The sequence below is a fragment of the Argopecten irradians genome, chromosome 4 (assembly GCF_041381155.1).
Source record: "Argopecten irradians isolate NY chromosome 4, Ai_NY, whole genome shotgun sequence".
Lineage (NCBI taxonomy): Eukaryota > Metazoa > Mollusca > Bivalvia > Pectinida > Pectinidae > Argopecten > Argopecten irradians.
Genome location: NC_091137.1, coordinates 17698262 through 17720233, shown reverse-complemented (window position 1 = coordinate 17720233; position 21972 = coordinate 17698262). Strand labels below are relative to the sequence as shown.

General features: G+C 35.1%; 2 protein-coding genes across 2 annotated transcripts; one reads left to right on the top strand and one right to left on the bottom strand.

Moving 5' to 3' along the window:
• Positions 1–2538: 2538 nt before the first annotated feature.
• On the bottom strand, positions 2539–9454 carry LOC138320811 (transmembrane and ubiquitin-like domain-containing protein 1). Its single transcript, XM_069264038.1, has 3 exons — positions 9359–9454; positions 6452–7503; positions 2539–6045 (listed from the first exon to the last, which is right to left on the bottom strand). Exons 2-3 carry the CDS (start codon positions 7426–7428, stop codon positions 5661–5663), a joined length of 1362 nt encoding a protein of 453 aa, XP_069120139.1. The 5' UTR covers positions 7429–7503; positions 9359–9454; the 3' UTR covers positions 2539–5660.
• A 202-nt stretch (positions 9455–9656) lies between these two features.
• Positions 9657–17144, top strand: LOC138320810 (V-type proton ATPase subunit F-like). The gene is made up of 5 exons (XM_069264037.1): positions 9657–9792; positions 10678–10759; positions 11527–11609; positions 14086–14208; positions 15535–17144. The coding sequence occupies exons 1-5, from the start codon at positions 9739–9741 to the stop codon at positions 15562–15564; spliced, it is 372 nt and encodes a 123-aa protein (XP_069120138.1). The 5' UTR covers positions 9657–9738; the 3' UTR covers positions 15565–17144.
• The last annotated feature ends 4828 nt before the right edge of the window (positions 17145–21972 follow it).

Here is a 21972-nt window from a genome sequence, read left to right as displayed (position 1 = left end):
TCAACAAAGAGCACCTTGACTACTCTGTTACTGTGGCCACTCTCAACAAAGAGCACCTTGACTACTCTGTTACTATGACCACTCTCAACAAAGAGCACCTTGACTACTCTGTTACTGTGGCCACTCTCAACAAAGAGCACCTTGACTACTCTGTTACTGTGGCCACTCTCAACAAAGAGCACCTTGACTACTCTGTTACTATGGCCACTCTCAACAAAGAGCACCTTGACTACTCTGTTACTATGACCACTCTCAACAAAGAGCACCTTGACTACTCTGTTACTATGGCACTCTCAACAAAGAGCACCTTGACTACTCTGTTACTATGGCCACTCTCAACAAAGAGCACCTTGACTACTCTGTTACTATGGCCACTCTCAACAAAGAGCACCTTGACTACTCTGTTACTGTGGCCACTCTCAACAAAGAGCACCTTGACTACTCTGTTACTATAGCCACTCTCAACAAAGAGCACCTTGACTACTCTGTTACTATGGCCACTCTCAACAAAGAGCACCTTGACTACTCTGTTACTGTGGCCACTCTCAACAAAGAGCACCTTGACTACTCTGTTACTATAGCCACTCTCAACAAAGAGCACCTTGACTACTCTGTTACTGTGACCACTCTCAACAAAGAGCACCTTGACTACTCTGTTACTGTGGCCACTCTCAACAAAGAGCACCTTGACTACTCTGTTACTGTGACCACTCTCAACAAAGAGCACCTTGACTACTCTGTTACTGTGACCACTCTCAACAAAGAGCACCTTGACTACTCTGTTACTGTGACCACTCTCAACAAAGAGCACCTTGACTACTCTGTTACTGTGACCACTCTCAACAAAGAGCACCTTGACTACTCTGTTACTGTGACCACTCTCAACAAAGAGCACCTTGACTACTCTGTTACTGTGGCCACTCTCAACAAAGAGCACCTTGACTACTCTGTTACTGTGACCACTCTCAACAAAGAGTACCTTGACTACTCTATTACTGTGGCCACTCTCAACAAAGAGCACCTTGACTACTCTGTTACTGTGGCCACTCTCAACAAAGAGCACCTTGACTACTCTGTTACTGTGGCCACTCTCAACAAAGAGCACCTTGACTACTCTGTTACTGTGACCACTCTCAACAAAGAGCACCTTGACTACTCTGTTACTGTGACCACTCTCAACAAAGAGCACCTTGACTACTCTGTTACTGTGGCCACTCTCAACAAAGAGCACCTTGACTACTCTGTTACTGTAGCCACTCTCAACAAAGAGCACCTTGACTACTCTGTTACTGTGACCACTCTCAACAAAGAGCACCTTGACTACTCTGTTACTGTGGCCACTCTCAACAAAGAGCACCTTGACTACTCTGTTACTGTGACCACTCTCAACAAAGAGCACCTGACTACTCTATTTACTGTGGCCACTCTCAACAAAGAGCACCTTGACTACTCTGTTACTGTGACCACTCTCAACAAAGAGCACCTTGACTACTCTGTTACTGTGACCACTCTCAACAAAGAGCACCTTGACTACTCTGTTACTGTGGCCACTCTCAACAAAGAGCACCTTGACTACTCTGTTACTGTGACCACTCTCAACAAAGAGCACCTTGACTACTCTGTTACTGTGGCCACTCTCAACAAAGAGCACCTTGACTACTCTGTTACTGTGACCACTCTCAACAAAGAGCACCTTGACTACTCTGTTACTGTGACCACTCTCAACAAAGAGCACCTTGACTACTCTGTTACTGTGACCACTCTCAACAAAGAGCACCTTGACTACTCTGTTACTGTGACCACTCTCAACAAAGAGTACCTTGACTACTCTGTTACTGTGACCACTCTCAACAAAGAGCACCTTGACTACTCTGTTACTGTGACCACTCTCAACAAAGAGTACCTTGACTACTCTATTACTGTGGCCACTCTCAACAAAGAGCACCTTGACTACTCTGTTACTGTGACCACTCTCAACAAAGAGTACCTTGACTACTCTATTTCTGTGGCCACTCTCAACAAAGAGCACCTTGACTACTCCGTTACTGTGGCCACTCTCAACAAAGAGCACCTTGACTACTCTATTACTGTGGCCACTCTCAACAAAGAGCACCTTGACTACTCCGTTACTGTGGCCACTCTCAACAAAGAGCACCTTGACTACTCCGTTACTGTGACCACTCTCAACAAAGAGTACCTTGACTACTCTGTTACTGTGACCACTCTCAACAAACAGCACCTTGATTACTCCGTTATTGTAGCCACTCTCAACAAAGATCACCTTGACTATTCTGTTACTATAGCTAACAAAGAGCACCTTGACTACTCCGTTACTATGGCCACTCTCAACACAAAGAGCACCTTGAATACTCTGTCATTGTGGCCAGTCAACCAACAGCAAATCTAGCTTGTAGTAGAGATGGCAAATGCGTATATGCCATACCAAATGACTCTTTTTGTGTATAAAACAAGTCGTCATTTTCTCCAGAAGCCGAGTGAGAAGGTTGCCATATATACAGTGAAAACAAAATACAATGGTTTTGATGTTTGGATATTTATTCGACATTTATAATCACACTATCAATTACACAGACTGTTAATAAATTGTAACAATCACAATTATATTGATATTTAATGTCATCTCGAGCCTCCCTACAGACAATTATACTCTGGGATTCATACTCTAATAAGGTCAGCTAATTATTCAACAGACAAGCATAGCAGCAGATCTATGACCATGTATTCTGTCTTTGCAGGTCTTTATCCATTGTGACATCATTATTATGTGAGCAAAACTCAAAACATTGTCTTCTCAAAAAATATGACATAAACATTGCAATGACGTCACAATCAATACCTACCTGTAGGGCAGATAACTCTGTAATATGAAAATACAGTATACATGAGACTTAGGGACTTTTCTGTCCTCACAGGAATCGATATTGCTGCAGTTGCTAGGATAAATACTTGTGTAGTAGAAAACAAGGATTAATTATGGAAAAGGGAAGTCATGCGCTAATGTATAGAGTCCTACTTATTTACCAGCTGATCAAGTTGTCTCCCTTTACGAAATAAACATCAGCTAAGTCTCAAATACTGAGATGATTAACCTGATTTCTGTATAATTTCTTTCATTACTTAAAATAGATTTTAAATGAAAATTACTGAATGTTGATCAGTAAATATAAATTTGCATATTTGCTGGAAACAAAGAAGTGAAATCAATTAAATTACTGCGGCATATGGCATCCATTCCTGATGCTCATCATACTGATCTGCAGTGATGGTCATGATCATATTTAATTTGTTTCAACTTCACATAAAAAATATACACTGTTGTATGTATAACTCTAGAATTTCATCTACAAGCAAATACAAATTGTATCTTGATGTACACCTTTGGATCTCACCATCATCAATTAGCACTAAAATGTTGGGAATCGGTTGTAATATCATGATCACAATCAATGATCTACTGAGGAAAACCTACTGTTTAACGTAATTATTTTAAAATCGGATACATTTTACTCTCCTATATTTATATACCTGGTATTCAAGCTTTAAGTTTTCCTGAGGAATTTTAGAAAGGTGAACCAGCAGTAGGAAGAAGTCAATGTTTTCTTAATTTTAATATATTTTGTATCTAAGACATTTTGAAATGTGGTTTTGCATAGAAATTTTACATGAGAAAGATTCAAGATTATATAAAAATAACATGAATTTTCTGACATTAAATAATTTTTATGGATATTTACCTTTCACTATTGATACACTCTTTAAGAAGATCATAATCAATCGATTACTAAATTAAAACAGAATAATGGTCAATAAACACTAATTATAATTTTACCGATGGATAAATTACCAAAATAATCAGATTCAATTAAATTTTTTGCTTATTATCATTTCACCTAAGGACTCATCCTTCAGCCATAAGTCAGTATTCACAAAAGCTTTAATGTTACATAAAATTGATATTCAATCAACATTCATAATTATAAGCCTTAGCAAGTTGGTGTTAAAATATGACAGAGAGGTAACAATCACAGAATACAAATCACCGATTCAAAAAGGGACAATTTTATATAGAGTAGATCTTAGCAACCATTTTTTTTCCACCACCCCCCCCCCTCCTTCTCCACCAGGATAATTCTTGCTTTAGTAAAGAACGTGTATTTAAACTTAAAGTCAGCCTTATATGTGGTCTGATATATAAAGATACAATTTAAATTATATGAGTTATAATTCTTATAATTTTCAAAATAAATATATATTATTTAAAATGTAAAATTATTGATCTTTGTTAACTAGTAGATGTAAAATAAATGTCTTAAAAAATGGTTAAAAAATCATTGAAAATATTTGGGTTCAACCCCTACCAGATCAATTTTACAATCAATGTCTTTTTAATAGCGGTAGGGTACCTCTGGATAAAAATAACATCAGTTCATACATTCATTCCAAACCAAGAAAACATTTAAATTTCAATTTTCCCTCGTTTTCTTTTTATCTAAAAAATGCATTGAAGAGTACAAGTAATGCTACACCCTCATGAAAAACTAATTCATCAACATCATATTAATGAAACAATACACGAGTGAAAATGGAAGGCAACAAAAAATAATAAATATAACAGAAAACAAATTAGAACAAACAGAGACACAAAACATACCTTTTACCTTAGTATCACAAAAGGGACATCTACATGTACATGTATACCCAAAAGCTGCAATCTTGACATTTTCAGGAGCAGAAAAGAAATTTATGGCAATCTTGGAGATCAACTCTAATATGTAGAATACCATGCATATAAAAATAACATGAAGGTACCAGAGTACATATGATTTCAAAATGTTGTCTTTCCAATACAAGTTTTCTTTTTAGCTAAAACTTAATGTATGAATTCCTGATCATCTTTATATGTCAATCTGTGGTATTTGACCTGCCAATCAGTTACTATGTATACGTAACAAAGTCTGAAATATTCAATAGAGATCATAGATACCGGCAAAAAATTCTGAATTCATTTGATTTTCAGTCCATATAGTTTCAGTGCTATGTAATGTTAAGAAAGAATTACCGGTATGTAAGCAATCATCACAATTTAGTCAGACAAATTGAATATGGCATTCAGCGGTTTCCAAGTTGTATATGCACATACACAATATAGAGTAATTTATTTTCGTTATTGAAATGCCAGTATAGAACAACCAAAAGTTTTGTTGGTTTAACAAGAAATCAAGGCATTTCTTTTTTTATCTGTTCTTTTATATATTTTTTTTCAGGATCCTGTTAATGTGTATTTTTATATCATATGGAATTACATGTACACGCCAGTAGAGCAACAAAACTACCAAACAGATGATTTTGACAAAAAAGAAATGGAACACAGTTCTTGCATTTTTTCTTGAGATTTTCCCCTTGCTTGGACAAAATACATAGCTAGCTTTAAATTATGTTAGCAGGAACAAAACATATTATTTTAAAAGTAAATAAATCAATTATACATTTTATAGCAATTGCTTTTTTGTTTTAATTTGGTTTGATTTCCTGACCTGCAAAACTAAACTATTTTAAATGAAAAGCTTTAATTTGTGTATAGCCAAAGTCATATGACCTGGTTCAGAATTGGAGCTAACACCATTGAATTCACATGCACTTCAGTCAATATGATCATGTACATGATGACCACGACGGTGACTTTCCCACGACGCAAGAACAGCAGCCACATAAAGGGAGGTAATTCCAAACAAGGATATAGTTGACGTAGCTGAGAAGAACGGTCTATATTCAAAACGAAGATACCACATGATACACAGAATAACCCCAAACAAAGGAAGCATTATCGTTCCCATGTCAAATCCACCCTCGGTGTCCGCACGAGGGGGTGGGCTTTCACGGTTCATTTGTGTAATTAAGCAGTGGAGCACGCTGTTGTCAACTACGTTGTAGGAATCCAAGGTCATTGTATCACTGCGTAGGTCTCGTCCATTGAAAATAAACCGGACCACTTTGTTATCCTGAAGTTCAGATGCAAAGTTTACCCTGAAAGAAAATGTATAAATTTTAAGTTACAATGTAGTGGTACTACAACTTAATTAGCTACTGAAAAGAAGATCATAAAGATGAGTAAATTTGAATATTGAATTCAGTAATTTTCTCTGATGCCTACCTCTCTAATTAAGGATATTTGGGAAGTTTACTGACAAATGAGGAGCTGAAGAAGTAAGAAGATAAAATATTTACTGATGATGAAATCAATGATGACGACGATGATAGGGAGGGGGGCGGGTAGGGGGGATAGGGACCTATCACAAGGCAACAAAACTTTCAGGGACTGGGTAGGAGGTTATGCAGGGGTAGAAACCTATCACCCAGCATATTCAGGAGGGACATGTACATATATATTTATTTGGTGAAGCAAAGGAAAAATGAAGTGAACTTTATTTACCTTCGAAATTGTCCAACGGTATCAGTAGGTGACGCTACAACGTTTCTTTGAGTGTCATTCAAATATTTTAGCCTTATCCTTATTCTCCCTGTCCCATCATCTCTGACTTCATCTTCCAGACTAGCCTCATGTTGATTATCTTCTGGTTGTAAGCCGTCCTCTGATTGGCTAACACCACTACTCTGTCCATCAGTAGGCTTTTCTTCCCTAGATGCATGAGGTACACTATCACAGCTAGATTTATCACAAACAGAGTAAGTAGTCTCCTGTTCACTGGACGAATTGGAAGTGACTGGGCTTCCACCAGATATACCAGTATCAACAGAGTTGTCTAATATGGTGTCAGATATAGTTTGTCCATTATTGTCTTTTTTCTGATCAAAGAAAGCAACTCTTCTTCTTCTTAGCTCTGTTTCAGATAAATTATCATCCGGTGCATCAGGAATTATTTGGTTATGAGTTTCATTTAAAGTTTGTGGTAAACTGATACTTTCTTGAATCTGTGAGACTATATCACTATTTTCAATGCCATGCCCCTCCTCTCTTCTACGATGAGCGCTACTGAGATTGCGCACAGCTGACTCCTCAATCCTGCTATTATCTAACACATTCACAAACCGTACAGTTGTTTCTACCTCAGTTTCATCAGAGACAGGTGACCTCTGGCCGGATTCACCACTTGAAGAAGCTTCTGTCACTGGACTTTCCTCTGCTTGAAGACCTCCTCCAGTTTCTGAGGATCCCTCAGTTGAGGTTGAATTTGGTGACACATTATCAGCGAGTGGAGTTGTTGCTTCATTATCATTGTTGGCATTCGCACGCTGACGTCTTCTTTGTGTCAGTTCAACAATAATTACACTGAAAAATGGAATTTCGTGAATGTTGGTGGAGATCCATGCAAGAATGATGATGAAGACGATTACTCCAACAGCAAACAGAAGTGTCACTTCATCTCCAACACCTTCTATCAGCGTCATCTTAGACAGAGTTGGTACTGTTACTGTGCAATACTAATGTGGGTGATTCTTTAACATCTCAGAATTGGACATCACCTGAAACAAATATTATTATACATATTATATGGTTTCCTCTTCCACTTCAATATTTAGTAAAATGGTGAAACTTTACAGTCATAAATGCAAATGAATTTTGTCAAAATAAAGGATGCTTTTACAATAAAAATTTTGTTTTCCATCTAGAAATGGAGTATGTACGGCTAAAGACTAGTTTGAGAAGATATTTCTTGTGTGTTTTCTAGGAAATAGCGGTAAACTTAAATTATCAAAAGCTGAATCCCAGTCTGGCCACTATATTTTTCTCCTTTCCTGTTACAAACTTGGTGTCCAACTATTATACTCAAGATGGTGGTATTTTACCATTATTGTAAATATTACTATATATCACTAAAAGCCTTTTTTTGGCTTTCCAATGATGTCGGACAGATGATAAACTGATCAGAAAACAAGGGTCTTTTACGTCTTCAAGGAAAGAAGGGAGGAGTGTGCAATTGGACTAGGTTTATCATCAGTGACCAGGTAGCTCAGCAGTAGAGCATTCAGCTAGTGTTCAGAGGTCCCGGTCTTGTCGCTACATTTTCTCCTCTCCTGTTACACTGTATTCAACCCATGGCCAATAAGCATCCCTCCTCCTTTTGAGGTTTCTATAAATGCATACAATTTCACTTACCTCGAAATTATGAATACGAAGTGAAAATATGAAATCTGTGTAAGTTAAATTCTTTACTTGATTTCTTTTGCAAATTGATTTATGACTTACTTTAGTTACTTTGTACGACAATTTTGGTTCTATCAAGCGACACCTTATTTTCTAAAACATAAGCGCCATGGGCAGGGCGGCAGGACGCCTGTTGGGTCTAATAATATCTGGTACATGTACTGATATTTTTACTATACTTTCATAAGAGCGCAGCTCTCTGCGCGGCCAAAGGCCGCATAGAGCGAAGCTCTACTAACCATAACACGTGTGTGAGCATATAGATTCCAATACACTCCAGTACCCCTTGGACTTTGAAATTGTGTCCCGCGCGAAAAGTCTCGCGCCTCCATGTAGGCAGCCATGTTTTAATTCTCGTTATCAGCACGACGAGATTTGAAATTTCTGTACTAGACTAAATGTGTTATCAGTATACGCTTTAAAATTACTGTAGGTAGTTTTAATTTACACATGTACAAGAACAACGCAATAAATGTAGTTGTCCAATATGTACTGTGTATGTTCTCAAGCGCACGGCACCGTCAGCAGTGACGTCACAAGACCTGACACAAAGATGACGGCACAGATTTGCGCGTATTTTTGATAGCATGGCATGTTGCCAAGTTTTCTCTGCATCTGATGAAAACAAGATTGAAGTACGTGTATATTGAACTATTCCATTTGGATTGTTTTGAATTCTTTCTAACTATCGATAGTATTTGCATGTCAGTGAAATATTCTATTGTTAATCTCATAGAAAAATATTGACAATATAAAGTTATGATGTTATAATCTTTTACATGTAGCTGCGCTCTTCTGAGGCTTTGCCTTAAATTCATATTAGTAGTATTATTAACATGATTCCACAAGTATCATTAGAATAAAAACTTCAATCACCTGTGACTTATTTAAAATTGAAGAAATAAAGAGATTTAAAAATATTGTATAAATATGTATAGGCCTATATACGGGATATTTCCCTATTACGTCGACATTCGGCTTATAGGTATTAGGTAGGCCTACTTTATAGGCCTAGTCCTTTCATGTTTCGCCATTTTCCTACTGAAACGAATGGGGTGATCAGATCTGTTTACACTTTGCAAACGCCAAAAATGAGGGCTAACGTAAAGTCTTTATAAAGATATTTTACGGAAATAGGTTCAAGAGCAAAAACACTACATATCGATCATTTACCATGGTCATTTCATCTTCGAAATGTCATAATATTGCACCTGTCAGATCTAACACACACGTAAAGCAGAAATCTCCTCCTTGACCTTCGGAATTCTCTGAGATTATTAAACCTGAAATGAGTTCCGAGAGAAGGGATGTGATAGAACTTGGGTTTTGGACATAATATCCGGATATAAATGTGAAAGGGTGTAATGTTTCACTTAAAAATGATATCAGTAAAAGATAATTTTATATGAAGGGTTGCTTACTAGTGCATTCATTTTCTAAAATAAATCACAAAACAAATATGTGTTTCTATAAAAATACGGATAAAACTGGTTCCGTGTTTGGTTCTATACTTTATATTATACTTCATTATCACATGATCACAAGTTGTCAAAATGGGGTCTCATAGCGCAGTGAAGGGAAAGCTGATAGCTGTCATTGGAGATGAGGTGAAGTATTCTAGCTGCATTATTACAGCAAAGTTGTATATTATGGTGAAATTTGGTTGTAAGTTGTGCACACAAATCAATAAAATTACGTCGATTTCGACAGGGCGATTTAGTAGTTGGTTATGCAGCCGGATATAATCAGCCTCAGGTCACATTTTTGTGTTGTCAATATAAGAAGTGGTGGCCTATCATTATGACATTGCCATATGGATACACTTATGTGCCTAAATTTAGTGTCTGCATAGTCAAACACTTGCTTTCTAACAGGCGTTTGGAGTTTAATTTATATAATATAATCTGACTGTAGAATACAGTACTGAGTACATAAATATTTAATGTTACTGTACCCTTTTTGGAAAATAAAATACATGTAACAGTTAACGTTAAATAAAAAAAAAACAATCTTACTGTAACCTTACTGGTAATTATTTTATTAAAATAGGGAAAATGTACTGAAACTTTATTATCAAACCTTTTACACACATGTGGTATTGTCCATTAGCAATATTAAGTACAGTACAATACAAAAAGGATTTTTTTTCTGAAATAGAGTAGAGTCTACAAACTTTTCTATGTAGGTTGAAAATAGGTTTTATCTATAGGCCTATATATTTAGACCATTGAAGCTAGAAGACAGCTTATTTTTAATTTGCTAATGAAGTCCTTTAGCTGTTGGTTTTTTATGTATATTCGGAAAAAATACAATAACATCATCATGCCCTTACTTTCAAAAATTATTATTTATATTAACCTATCACATTTTGTATTCATCATGACATCAGTGATGTGGATACAGTTAAAATCAATTTGTGAAGTAATAAATGAAATATATTCTTACTATTCTGAAACAATTAATGTATATCTACTATGTGTTTATTTACACAGGACACATGTACAGGATTCCTTCTTGGAGGTGTCGGTGAGCTGAACAAGAAGAGAGAGCCAAACTTTCTGGTGGTTGATAAAAGTAAGACTAAACACAATCTGCTATAGTTACGTAGTACTCATGTTCTACCTTGTTCAGGGCTCGAATTTTACTTTATTTGCCACTTGCTAAAAATAGCAAGTGCCATAAATTTTTACTTGCTAAAATATATTTTTTACTTATAATTAATATCCGTATTCAAATTACAGTTATGTTATATATAAAATCCTTTATTTTTGCATGATGATGTGAGGTATATAAGTACATAATAAATATCAACAACTTAACTGTAAGAACTGGGCCCCCATATTTTCCATTACAACAATTTTTCACAATCATTTTTACAGTTGTCCCGGATAAAAACCACTTTCTAAAATAAGCAAGTGCATATTTTTTTCACTTGCTATTCTGGTATATCTACTTGCAAAAAGCAAGTAAAACAGCCTGAAATTCGAGCCCTGTTGTTGTGGTAGCTGCAACACTATGCATACATCTTGAACATGTGTGGGTGAACTCTCCCATAACTGCCTTGAACTTGGTGTATTTTTATTTTCTATTTAATTTAATTTATTTTTATTGAAAATTTTGAACCAAATAAAATGAAGGTTGCGGATATAGGAAAGCAATCTTACTTGGTTACTTTACTTATTAGATGAAAATCTAATGCATGTTACAATGTTGTCTTCAAATCAAATAAGACTTATGCAGGAAAAATAACCTAACTGTTTTAATTAAAAAAATGACAGTTGTAATGTCTTAAAAATAATTGGTATTATTCTGATTTAGAATAATGTTCTTTTTTCATATAGACACAAGCAGACATGACATAGAAGAGTCTTTCCGGGGTTTCCTGAAGCGAGACGATATTGCCATTATTCTGATCAATCAGTCGGTAAGTCAGAATTTAGAGTGGATGACCTTTTGCTGTACTGTAGCCATTTGAGATTATTTCGACAAGAATAATTTTATCAAAGATAAGAAGAAACCAATTAGTATAAATTATCATGACTTCCAATATTAGTGTGACATACCTGAATACCAGTATTTACTTTATTGAATGATCTTTCTGTACAGGTTTTTGAAATTTAAATCAAAGCCTTAGTGAATACAGTGTAACTTCTCAAATCCGATACTTCTCAAAACATACTTCTCAAAACCGATTCCCTCTTAAAACCGAGCACAGATGTGATGTACGGAATTAATTCTTCTTTAATTTATTTATAGTAATTAAAACTTCCCAAAACCGATCCCTCCCAATTCCGAATACCGGACCGATATTGAGATCGGAATAGTAAAATTAAACTAAAAAACACTTCTGAAGACTGGTCCTACCTGAGCTACGCCGATGGCATGAGGTGCGATCTATCGACCGTGAAATAAGTATACACATATGTACACCCGTCTCTATAGACTTAAATAGCGCATGCCATGCCCTGAGGTGTGTACACAGTTGTGATGGCTATACAGGTGATGTAATTAATTAATCATGTCTATTGTTTAGATATTTAACGAATGAAAGAATGGGACTGTAGGCCTACCATGTGGTTTGTTTACTGTTCGACAAAAACTAGAGCTAGTAAAGATACAGTTTCATATTCAATTTTGAGGCCTCACTTAGGTTGTTTTCATTTGTCGTAAAATCGTACATATCCTGAATGAAGAAGCTCAAATTGTTTGAGAAAATGACCACGTCACATTAGACCGGCATCAGCAGTATTATGTGTACCCTTTATGGGCCCGTAAGGTTCAGTAGAGTTTACCACAAAGTATGTAGGTAGTGCAGACGAGCATCCCCAAGAACATTTACGCAATATTTAACATTTATGAGAGGTAACAAAGTCAAGATTGTTGTTTTTTATTCATTCTAAAAAGATAAAAATAATTATATCTTTTGTGATAACGTTCACATTAACAATAATATTGATAGGTTATTAGCTCACCTGGTCCGAAGGACCAAGGTGAGTTTACGCCATACCGTGGCGTCCGGCGTCCATTTGACCATCAACAATCGACTTTTTCTCCATAGCCGCTGGTTGGAATTCAACAAAATTTGACTGGTAGCATTCTTATGGGTTACTGACTGAAAATTGTACACATGATGGGGCTGACACCCCCCTCCCCCCAGGGGGTCTGAGGGGTGAGGTGGGGTGAAAAGGTGTCAATTTGGCTATTTCCATATAAATGACTTCTTCTCTGCAACTGAGTATGGGAGAGCACTCATTACGCAATGGTAGCATCCTTATAGGGTGGGGATTCAAAATTGTTCAAAGGATAGGGCTGACCCCCTTGGGGCCTTAGGCGTGGGGCCAAAAAGGTTAATTAGGTCACTATTTTCATATAAATTACTTCCTCTTCGAAACTATGTATTGGATAGCATATTCGTATGGTATCTATAGCATCATCATATGGTTGGGATTCAAAATTACACAAATTGTGGGGTCAATTTGTCTTTCTGATTTTTTAATCACTAATGACTTAAGTACAGAATTACTCAAAGAAAATAAAAAAAACCAGGTAAGCGATACAGGCCCTATAGGCCACTTGTTACAAGCACTAGGCACATGAATGGTTATAGTCAAGTGTAGAAAACGAGTTCCGGTCAATTAAATCTGGATTGTTGCGATCGATATTCGATTCACTTCTCCAAACGGAACCCTCTCTAAACCGCCCGAAATCCTATGCACCGACCATGATCAGTTTAGGGAAGTTCCACAGTACAATACAAGTCTTTTTGGAGGTATTGCATATATGTATGCCAATAGAATGAACTATACAGGTGTTTCTCTGCTTACTTAAGCACCACATTTTGACAATTGCTATATTTTGCTACAAATGTCAGCTACAGGGAAAATCTTGTTCTGAAATTTTAAGGTGGTAGAGTTAAAGTACTGCTTGACGTTAATGTCAAGTACCTACATGGTCACCATTGTGGGGCTGTGGTGGCTAAGTGCTAAACCAAGGTGTTCCAAAATATTACCACAAGTCCTCCACCTAGCTAGCTACTGGTTAAAGTCTGAATCCCACATATGGCATTTGGCAGGTGCTGATTGTTGATCTTGGTTTTATTTCGATCCTCCCAAAATTTCCTTCATTACTTAAAATGACTTGGCTATGAATAAGATGATAAACAAAATAAATTCATAAAATGATTATGGTCACAATTTTTCAAAAGAACATGATTGTCTGATAATTAAGTCAGTGTCCATTCTCCAATGCCTCTGTGTTATCGTGTCCAGTTAATCAACCTGTTAGCTTAAACTATTTCTCTTAATAACGTAAACAGATATTGTGGCAAGTATGTACCCAATTAAGATGAGGAGATTCTTATATTCTATATGTAGCTAAAACTGAAACATTGGGTTTTTCAGATAGCGGAGGAAATTCGTTTTGTGATAGATACTCACAATGAACCAATGCCAGCGGTACTAGAAATCCCCAGTAAAGACGCTCCCTATGATGCCAGTAAAGACTCAATTCTTCGCAGAGCAAAGGTATGGACTTCATATTGTAATATACATGATATGTTACACACAAAAGTATAGGAAGGCTTGTAGTTTTAATGTCTCTGATTTTTAAATCCTGAAAACATGTAGTGTTAAATTTGGCTTTCTACATTTGATTTCATCTTTTTCACTCATTATAAATCAACATGTTTTTATCCCCCGCCCAACGAAGTTGGCGGGGGATATACAAATGGGTTCTGTCCGTCCGTCCGTCCGTACGAAGGGTTTCCTGAGCATAACTCTAAAACCAGTAGAGATATTTCCATGAAACTTCATACACACATTGGTCTTATGGTCTAGTAGTGCCTTTTGCTATTTTTTAGGTTTTCACTTTTTGTACTTTTTTCCGTAACCATGGAAACATTGCTGAAAATATCATATTTTTGTACCAGGTTCGTTTCCGGAGCATAACTCTAAAACCAGAAGAGATATTTCCACGAAACTTCATAGACACATTGGTCTTATGGTCTTGTAGTGCCTTTTGCTATTTTAAGGTTTTCACTTTTTGTACTTTTTTCTGTAACCATGGAAACATTGCTGAAAATGGCAGATTTTTGTGTAAGAATCGTTTCCGGAGCACAACTCTAAAACCAGCAGAGATTTTTCCATGAAACTTCATAGACACATTGTTCTTATGGTCTAGTAGTGCCTTTTGCTATTTTTAGGTCTTCACTTTTCGTGCTTTTTTCTGTAACCATAGAAACATTGCTGAAAATATCATATTTTTGTAGCAGGTTCATTTCCGGAGCATAACTCTAAAACCAGCAGAGATATTTCCACGAAACTTCATAGACACACTCTTTTTATGGTCTAGTAGTACTGTTTGCTATTTTTAGGTTTTCATTTTTTGCACTTTTTCTGTTACCATGGAAACATTGCTGAAAATATCATGGTAAATGGTAAATGTTACTTTGCAAAACTCCACCCATCTTTGTGTATATAGTCTAATATAAATGTCAAGGCTGTATACCTGATTCAACAATTGCAGCCCCGCTCTACTTGAATTATACTCCATCTTTCTTTAGCTCAACTTCCTTTTTCCTGTTTTTTTCCATACACATTAGTCTCCACAATCAAACTTACTTCAGCTTTGATATCTCCTTTGGCGGGGGATCTGAATGACTATGTCCTTGTTCACTCTGTACTGGAAAGCACTCTACTGGGAATACTAGATCATTCATTTATCTTTAACTATTGAGCAAAACCTGTTTTTGCCCCCTTAGATGTTTAGTAGTGGTTCAGGGGGAGATAATTATAGTTCTTTATTCTGTTGATACATTATTCTTAGTCTATGTTATATCCTTTCTATTGCAGGGAATGTTCTCAGCTGAAGATATGCGATGAAGTTCCACATCATTTAGACAAACACATTATCATGGAATCATACCTATTGCCATTTTATATTATTTGGAATTGTATATGGGAGAGTTGCAGAATTCTAGAGCTGGGCTCTTAAGCTTCATTTTTGTTAAAATATTGATTTTTCAGAAATTACCAAACCAGATATGATTATGGGGGAATTGATATTGTTAATTTCTAAATCATGACTCCAATTTAGATAGTGTATTAACAGATTTACCATGTCTGATGTGCAAGAGGTTGTTGGACTGCAGATATAACAGATGTTATTAAATCATTTTTTTCCGATATTCATTTAAGTTTTCCTCAATAAAACCTTTTTTAAGAAACTACTGTGGTTAGCAGGACCTTGGGGAAAGTCAAAAGTCATGAAATGATCAGCCGTTTGTAACAAGATATCGAAGGCTGTTTCAAGTAGAATGAATGTTGTATCTAGTCTCTAGCAATTTTATAATTGGGTCATTGTTAATTTTAGAATGTACTGTATTGGGGTCAGAAATGTATACTTAGTTAATGAAATCCAATGTTATATGAGAATATTGAAATTAATGTTAATGAAACAGATTTTTGTTACACAAATCTTCCATTAAACTATCAACATTCAGGTAAAACCTAAATTAACATTATACATTCCACACCCTCATGTGCTTTCCTTGTGATGCAACTTTGATTAAGGTTTTGTTTTCAAACTTTGAAATTATTATTCAAAGAAAGTGTGATAACATATCAATACACTTCTTTTCATAATTTTTGAGTTATAGCCAAGCATTAGATTCAAAATTTTGATAATGTTTTCACATGTTTATAGATAATTTTAATGGGGCAAGTCCGCTGTTTAGAGGGAAACTATTCCTGAATATTGCACTTTTATCATCAACTGTTGACTATTTGTCTTGTTTCTGTTACCTGGTAATATTTTCAGAATAGAAACTTATACTGTGTTGTTTAAGTCCAGTTTTCTAATCTTACATATACATGTATGTACAGTGTACTTACTCCACATACAATAAGATTGAGGGAACAATCAAGTGTTTGTTGTCTTAGTCAATTCTTTTGTATCTCGTTATATGTGGAGTTTACTGTATTTATATTTCAAACACTTGAGTGTTGTTTTTAGTGTACAAGTGATACTTGTGGTAAAAGATAAGTGCTATCCTACATCCATATTCTAGTCAAATATTTCAGTCTAAAAATTACTAACTCAGCATCTAGGTTAAGTTTCTTTATGTAATCATCTTTGTTGTGTTTGGGCAATGGATCAAATTTGTATCATCTTGTGTAAAGTAAGATTCAATAAATCAGAAATATCGCTCTGTATCCAAAGGAAATATTGAGACAGTAAATTGCATGTACATGTGCTAAAGACCATTGGTGCATTTATGCAAATCTTATTGATTACAAAGATGTACTATATGTGTGAAAGAGTAATATGTTTTCAGTGCATTTAAGAGAATGAATATTAGTAATAGTAATGGTTTAGTTGGTAAAATGGTGAACAAATGAATTGTTGGTGTTTAAAATCGGTAGACTTATAGTAATAATAAATATTATCCAAGATCATAAAATGAGTTGATTTTCTCCACTTACAGCTGCATATATAACACAAGAGACCTTTACTGAGAAATGGCAGAAACAACCTTCAGTTGTCACATTGGTGCCTGGTTGGCCTAATTATTTGCCAGGGTCATTCAAGGATATGTCATGTTTGTAGTTAAAGAAAAGCCCAGAGTATCCAGAGAAAAGCGAGCAACCAACATTCAGTAATTAGCAACTGACTTATTGCTCCCAAATTGCCAAGACAAAATGTATGCACCACTATGCATATGGAATTTGAGACAGATCCCTTAAAGGGACAATTCAGTCTAAGATACATTAAAATTTGCATATATATTGGAAACCAACCAGTTCTAGTAGAAATTCAATTAGCTGGTTTTACTGTGATATGCCAGGAAAGCCCACTGATGTGAAATGTATGCGAAATGTTCAAACTCACTTACTGTCCGCCATTACACATAGTTATCGGATGTCTTGTAAGCCGAACCCTGGCCTTTGCCTGTGTACGTAGTAAAGAATTTTTTGTCTAGAACTACTCAAATCGCTCTTACAGCAGTGCGTTTACCTCATTAGATGCGTGCTCTTGTCTAAAAATATTTTCATCAACTCCTCACTGGTTCTTTATTGCATTTGTTTATGGTGCGTGACTGGCTTGGGTATGGGTACAACGTACATGTTGTACCTGCTTAATCGTATTGAACAACGATTTGGAATTACAACAGTACCAATCAAAATACTTAACAATGTCGTGAAATTTGTCAATATTTCTTGTTATATATTTCATAAGGAATGTAGAACAATGCATTTATGCCATGATTTTCTTCGTGGTTATGTAACAGAATTAGCCTCATTGAATTGTCCCTTTAAGTACTATCTGAGAGATTACAATCATCAATTTTCAAATACAAGGTGGCTGCCTATCGGCCATTTTCCTATCCAATCAGTTCCAAAATTCAATATGTTTAACTAGGGTCTGAGGAATGTTAAGATATCAAACAGCAGATTTACCAGGTAACTGACTGAGTAGGCTTCTGACTGTTGCCACTGGCCATGGGTAGCTGCATGTTACTGGACATGTTTTTTTGTGTAATAGACATGACAGGTTTCTTTTTCCCCATGAATCATACGCTTTATTCTTTCATTTAAAGCAATCACATTGCTACATGGGATGAAAAAACCTCCAAAGTTCTAATTTCCAAAGCTTTGTAGCTTCACAATAATGTTTCTGAAGTACAACAACACATATTTGAACCGTCAACATTTATTGCGAGATTGTGATGCTAACAAAGAATGTAACAAAATCATGAACGAAAGCTATAGGTATTTCTTAGGTAACAAGCGTATACATATACATGATTAACCATGGCAACAAACATAATTCCATTGGAACAATTTTCCAAATATAAGTCTTCTAGTCAACCATGTGTAAAACAAGTGAACGGCAATGGAGAAGGATATATCACTTAATAAATAGAATTAAGAAATAAGCAAATTCAACTAGAATTTGAATTCGAGTAAATGTCTTTTCATAGAATTTTGCATGTAATTTTGTTTTCTACAAGAAATTGTGTAACAAATATCTGAACGTCTAGTTACAAACTACAAGCTTTGTAACAAATGTAAATTATTAACAAGTTCTTAAATTTTATATCAGTACTGTAAACAAATATTTATAATAAATTCTAAGAAATAATGTCATAAATACTGACATCCTCAATATCCTGGGTTTACGAGTATAGAGATTGTAAGTTATCGTAACCCCTGGATATTGAGAAGGAAACACTGATCCCTTTGTCCTGTGTAAACAGTTGTTAATTGTTGAGGTATTTTGATATATTTCAGATCTTCATACATATTACATATTCTGACTATTCCTTAAGAATATATTGGCGACTTCAGAACTCCAAAATAAATTTATCACATTACATTCCTACTATGTAACTCGTTATAATTCAAAATATCAGCTGTTAGCACTCCTTTAGGTTAAGTAGATAGTAGTAGATAGAAATAGCCCCATATAGGATAAAAAATTCTTAAACATAATTCAAACAATAAATTGAAATGTATGTACCCGATAATTGTTTCAGAAACTGTGAATAAAATCCAACAAAGTTTCAGCATTCATCAGAGAAGCAACTTTCATCAAATCAAACAGATATATCTGTCATCAAACAGTTTTTATAAAATCCCATAAAAATACCATGAGTCATCACAAGAAAGGGTCAAGATATAAAACTTGGTGTTATACATACATTACATACTTCAAAATCACAACTGGAGTGTCAACATCATCTTGAAAGTCTAAAAAATCACCAGGCTTATTTTGTATGATCTCTTTGAAACAGCTCAAAAAGGAAAAATGTTCTATCACTGTTAGTTAGCAGTTGTCCACCAGATTGCAATTGTTGTAAACAATCTAAACTCATTCACCCCCTAAAGACACATTTACACTCTTATGATTCAAAGACTAGATGAGTTCATTATGAAGTTTTAGGGATCAATGAGTTATTATCAGATTATCTCCCTCTAGTTTGAAACGGTGGCTCAGACTTACAGTAGAAGCAAAATTATGAAGTTTAACTCCACTGGCTGATGATTAATTTTCATATTCATTAACATAACATGAGTACCAGAAGAGCAAGCAATTTATTTGAATCAATTGTACATGCTATGTACCATGCCTGGATTCCTCAATCTATATTCCGTAAATTCTGTAAATTCAGCTCTATAAACTAAACACTAATCAACTGATCATACAGATGTAGTCTAGTTTTACAGTTTAATTAATTTACATTCAATATTGTAATATACATCTAGGATATAGCCAGAACCAGTCTGTTTTGGGTGGAGTTATTCTGAAAGACCCTGGAGCGAAACGATTGAGCAAGACGACTGATAAAATCGAACTTAAGAGGAATTAATTTTTTTTTTTTTAAATAAACAATAACGAATGACAAACAGCATGACATGGTGTACACTGCCAGTATAGTGGTGTCAGTATACAGTGAAGGGTAACAATGTGACATCACAGCTACCATGGAAACAATAAAACATACAGTTGCCATGGAAACCATCCTTCATTTAAAACAATTTTTCCTTATTTTGTGAAGATACTAAAGAATTGAAGATTGCACAAAATGTTTTAAAATCTACAAATTACATGTAATTTAATAAGAGGGAAGCAAGTTAAAATGTAAATATAAAACAGATGAGGGAGACTAAAAGAAGAGCATTTTTATGTTTTTCTAACAATAAAATATGTGCAATACTGCATAGTATTTTGGTTCTACAGTCAAGTTAACAATAAGTGGTTTTATTACATATTTACTAAGGTTATTTTCATTTAATATGCTGATAATTTTCCTCGGGTTAAATTACAGTCATATCAGTGAAGTTACATTTAAACATAATTTTCATTGGTAAAAAATTATAACCTACTGAAATTCATATTTCAATGAAACTTATTATCATGATATTCTTTTTCACTGCATCAATGAAACATAAATATCATAATATACTCCTTAACAAATTGATATTGTTATCTGGGCAATCAAAACTCAAAAAATTTTATCATAATTTAACAATTTGCTAAAATAAAACATAAAAACGAGGTAAACGTTCACTAAAACACCTTGGTTACAGCATCAAGTTACTGGCTACAATAAGACACAATACTAAATCCCAGATAGACATTAATACCAAAGTCTGTGTTTCTGATTTAATCCAAGGGAAGTAACTCCTGATAAATCAGAATATTTCTACTGGATACAGTAAGATAGATGTGGGTTGATAATTACTGTCAAGTCTTTATGATCACAGAATCCTGTTACTATAAACCAACTTATTATTGTGCATGATTTAACTTCTCATATTTCACATGCAAATATAGAAATCTTGAAATTAAATTGCTGTGAAAAAGTGCTAGGTATAAATGGGTCCTACATTCAGTAGTGCCTTCATTATAACTCAAATTACGATATTAAATTGTCACGAAAAAGTAGCCAGGCATGAAAATGCGTTAACAAATCGCAGCGAAAATAAGCTGGTTTACAATACAATAAGAGAAAGTATAGGTACAAACATATACTGTCTGATGATAATGTAGACAAATTTCAGTGGTTACAGAATATTGTAACTGTGGGTTGATATTGTAGACAAGTCTCAGTGGTTACAGAATATTGTAGACAAGTCTCAGTGGTTACAGAATATTGTAACTGTGGATTGATATTATAGACAAGTTTCAGTGGTTACAGAATATTGTAACTGTGGCTTGATATTGTAGACAACTTTCAGTGGTTACAGAATATTGTAACTGTGGTTTGATAATGTAGACAAGTCTCAGTGGTTACAGAACATTGTAACTGTGGGTTGATAATGTAGACAAGTCTCAGTGGTTACAGAATAATGTAACTGTGGGTTGATAATGTAGACAAGTCTCAGTGGTTACAGAACATTGTAACTGTGGGTTGATAATGTAGACAAGTCTCAGTGGTTACAGAATAATGTAACTGTGGGTTGATAATGTAGACAAGTCTCAGTGGTTACAGAACATTGTAACTGTGGGTTGATAATGTAGAATGTAGACAAGTCTCAGTGGTTACAGAATAATGTAACTGTGGGTTGATAATGTAGACAAGTCTCAGTGGTTACAGAATAATGTAACTGTGGTTTGATAATGTAGACAAGTCTCAGTGGTTACAGAATATTGTAACTGTGGGTTGATATTGTAGAAAAGTCTCAGTGGTTACAGAATATTGTAGACAAGTCTCAGTGGTTTCAGAATATTGTAACTGTGGGTTCATAATGTAATATTGTTTCTAACACTGTGAGAAACATATA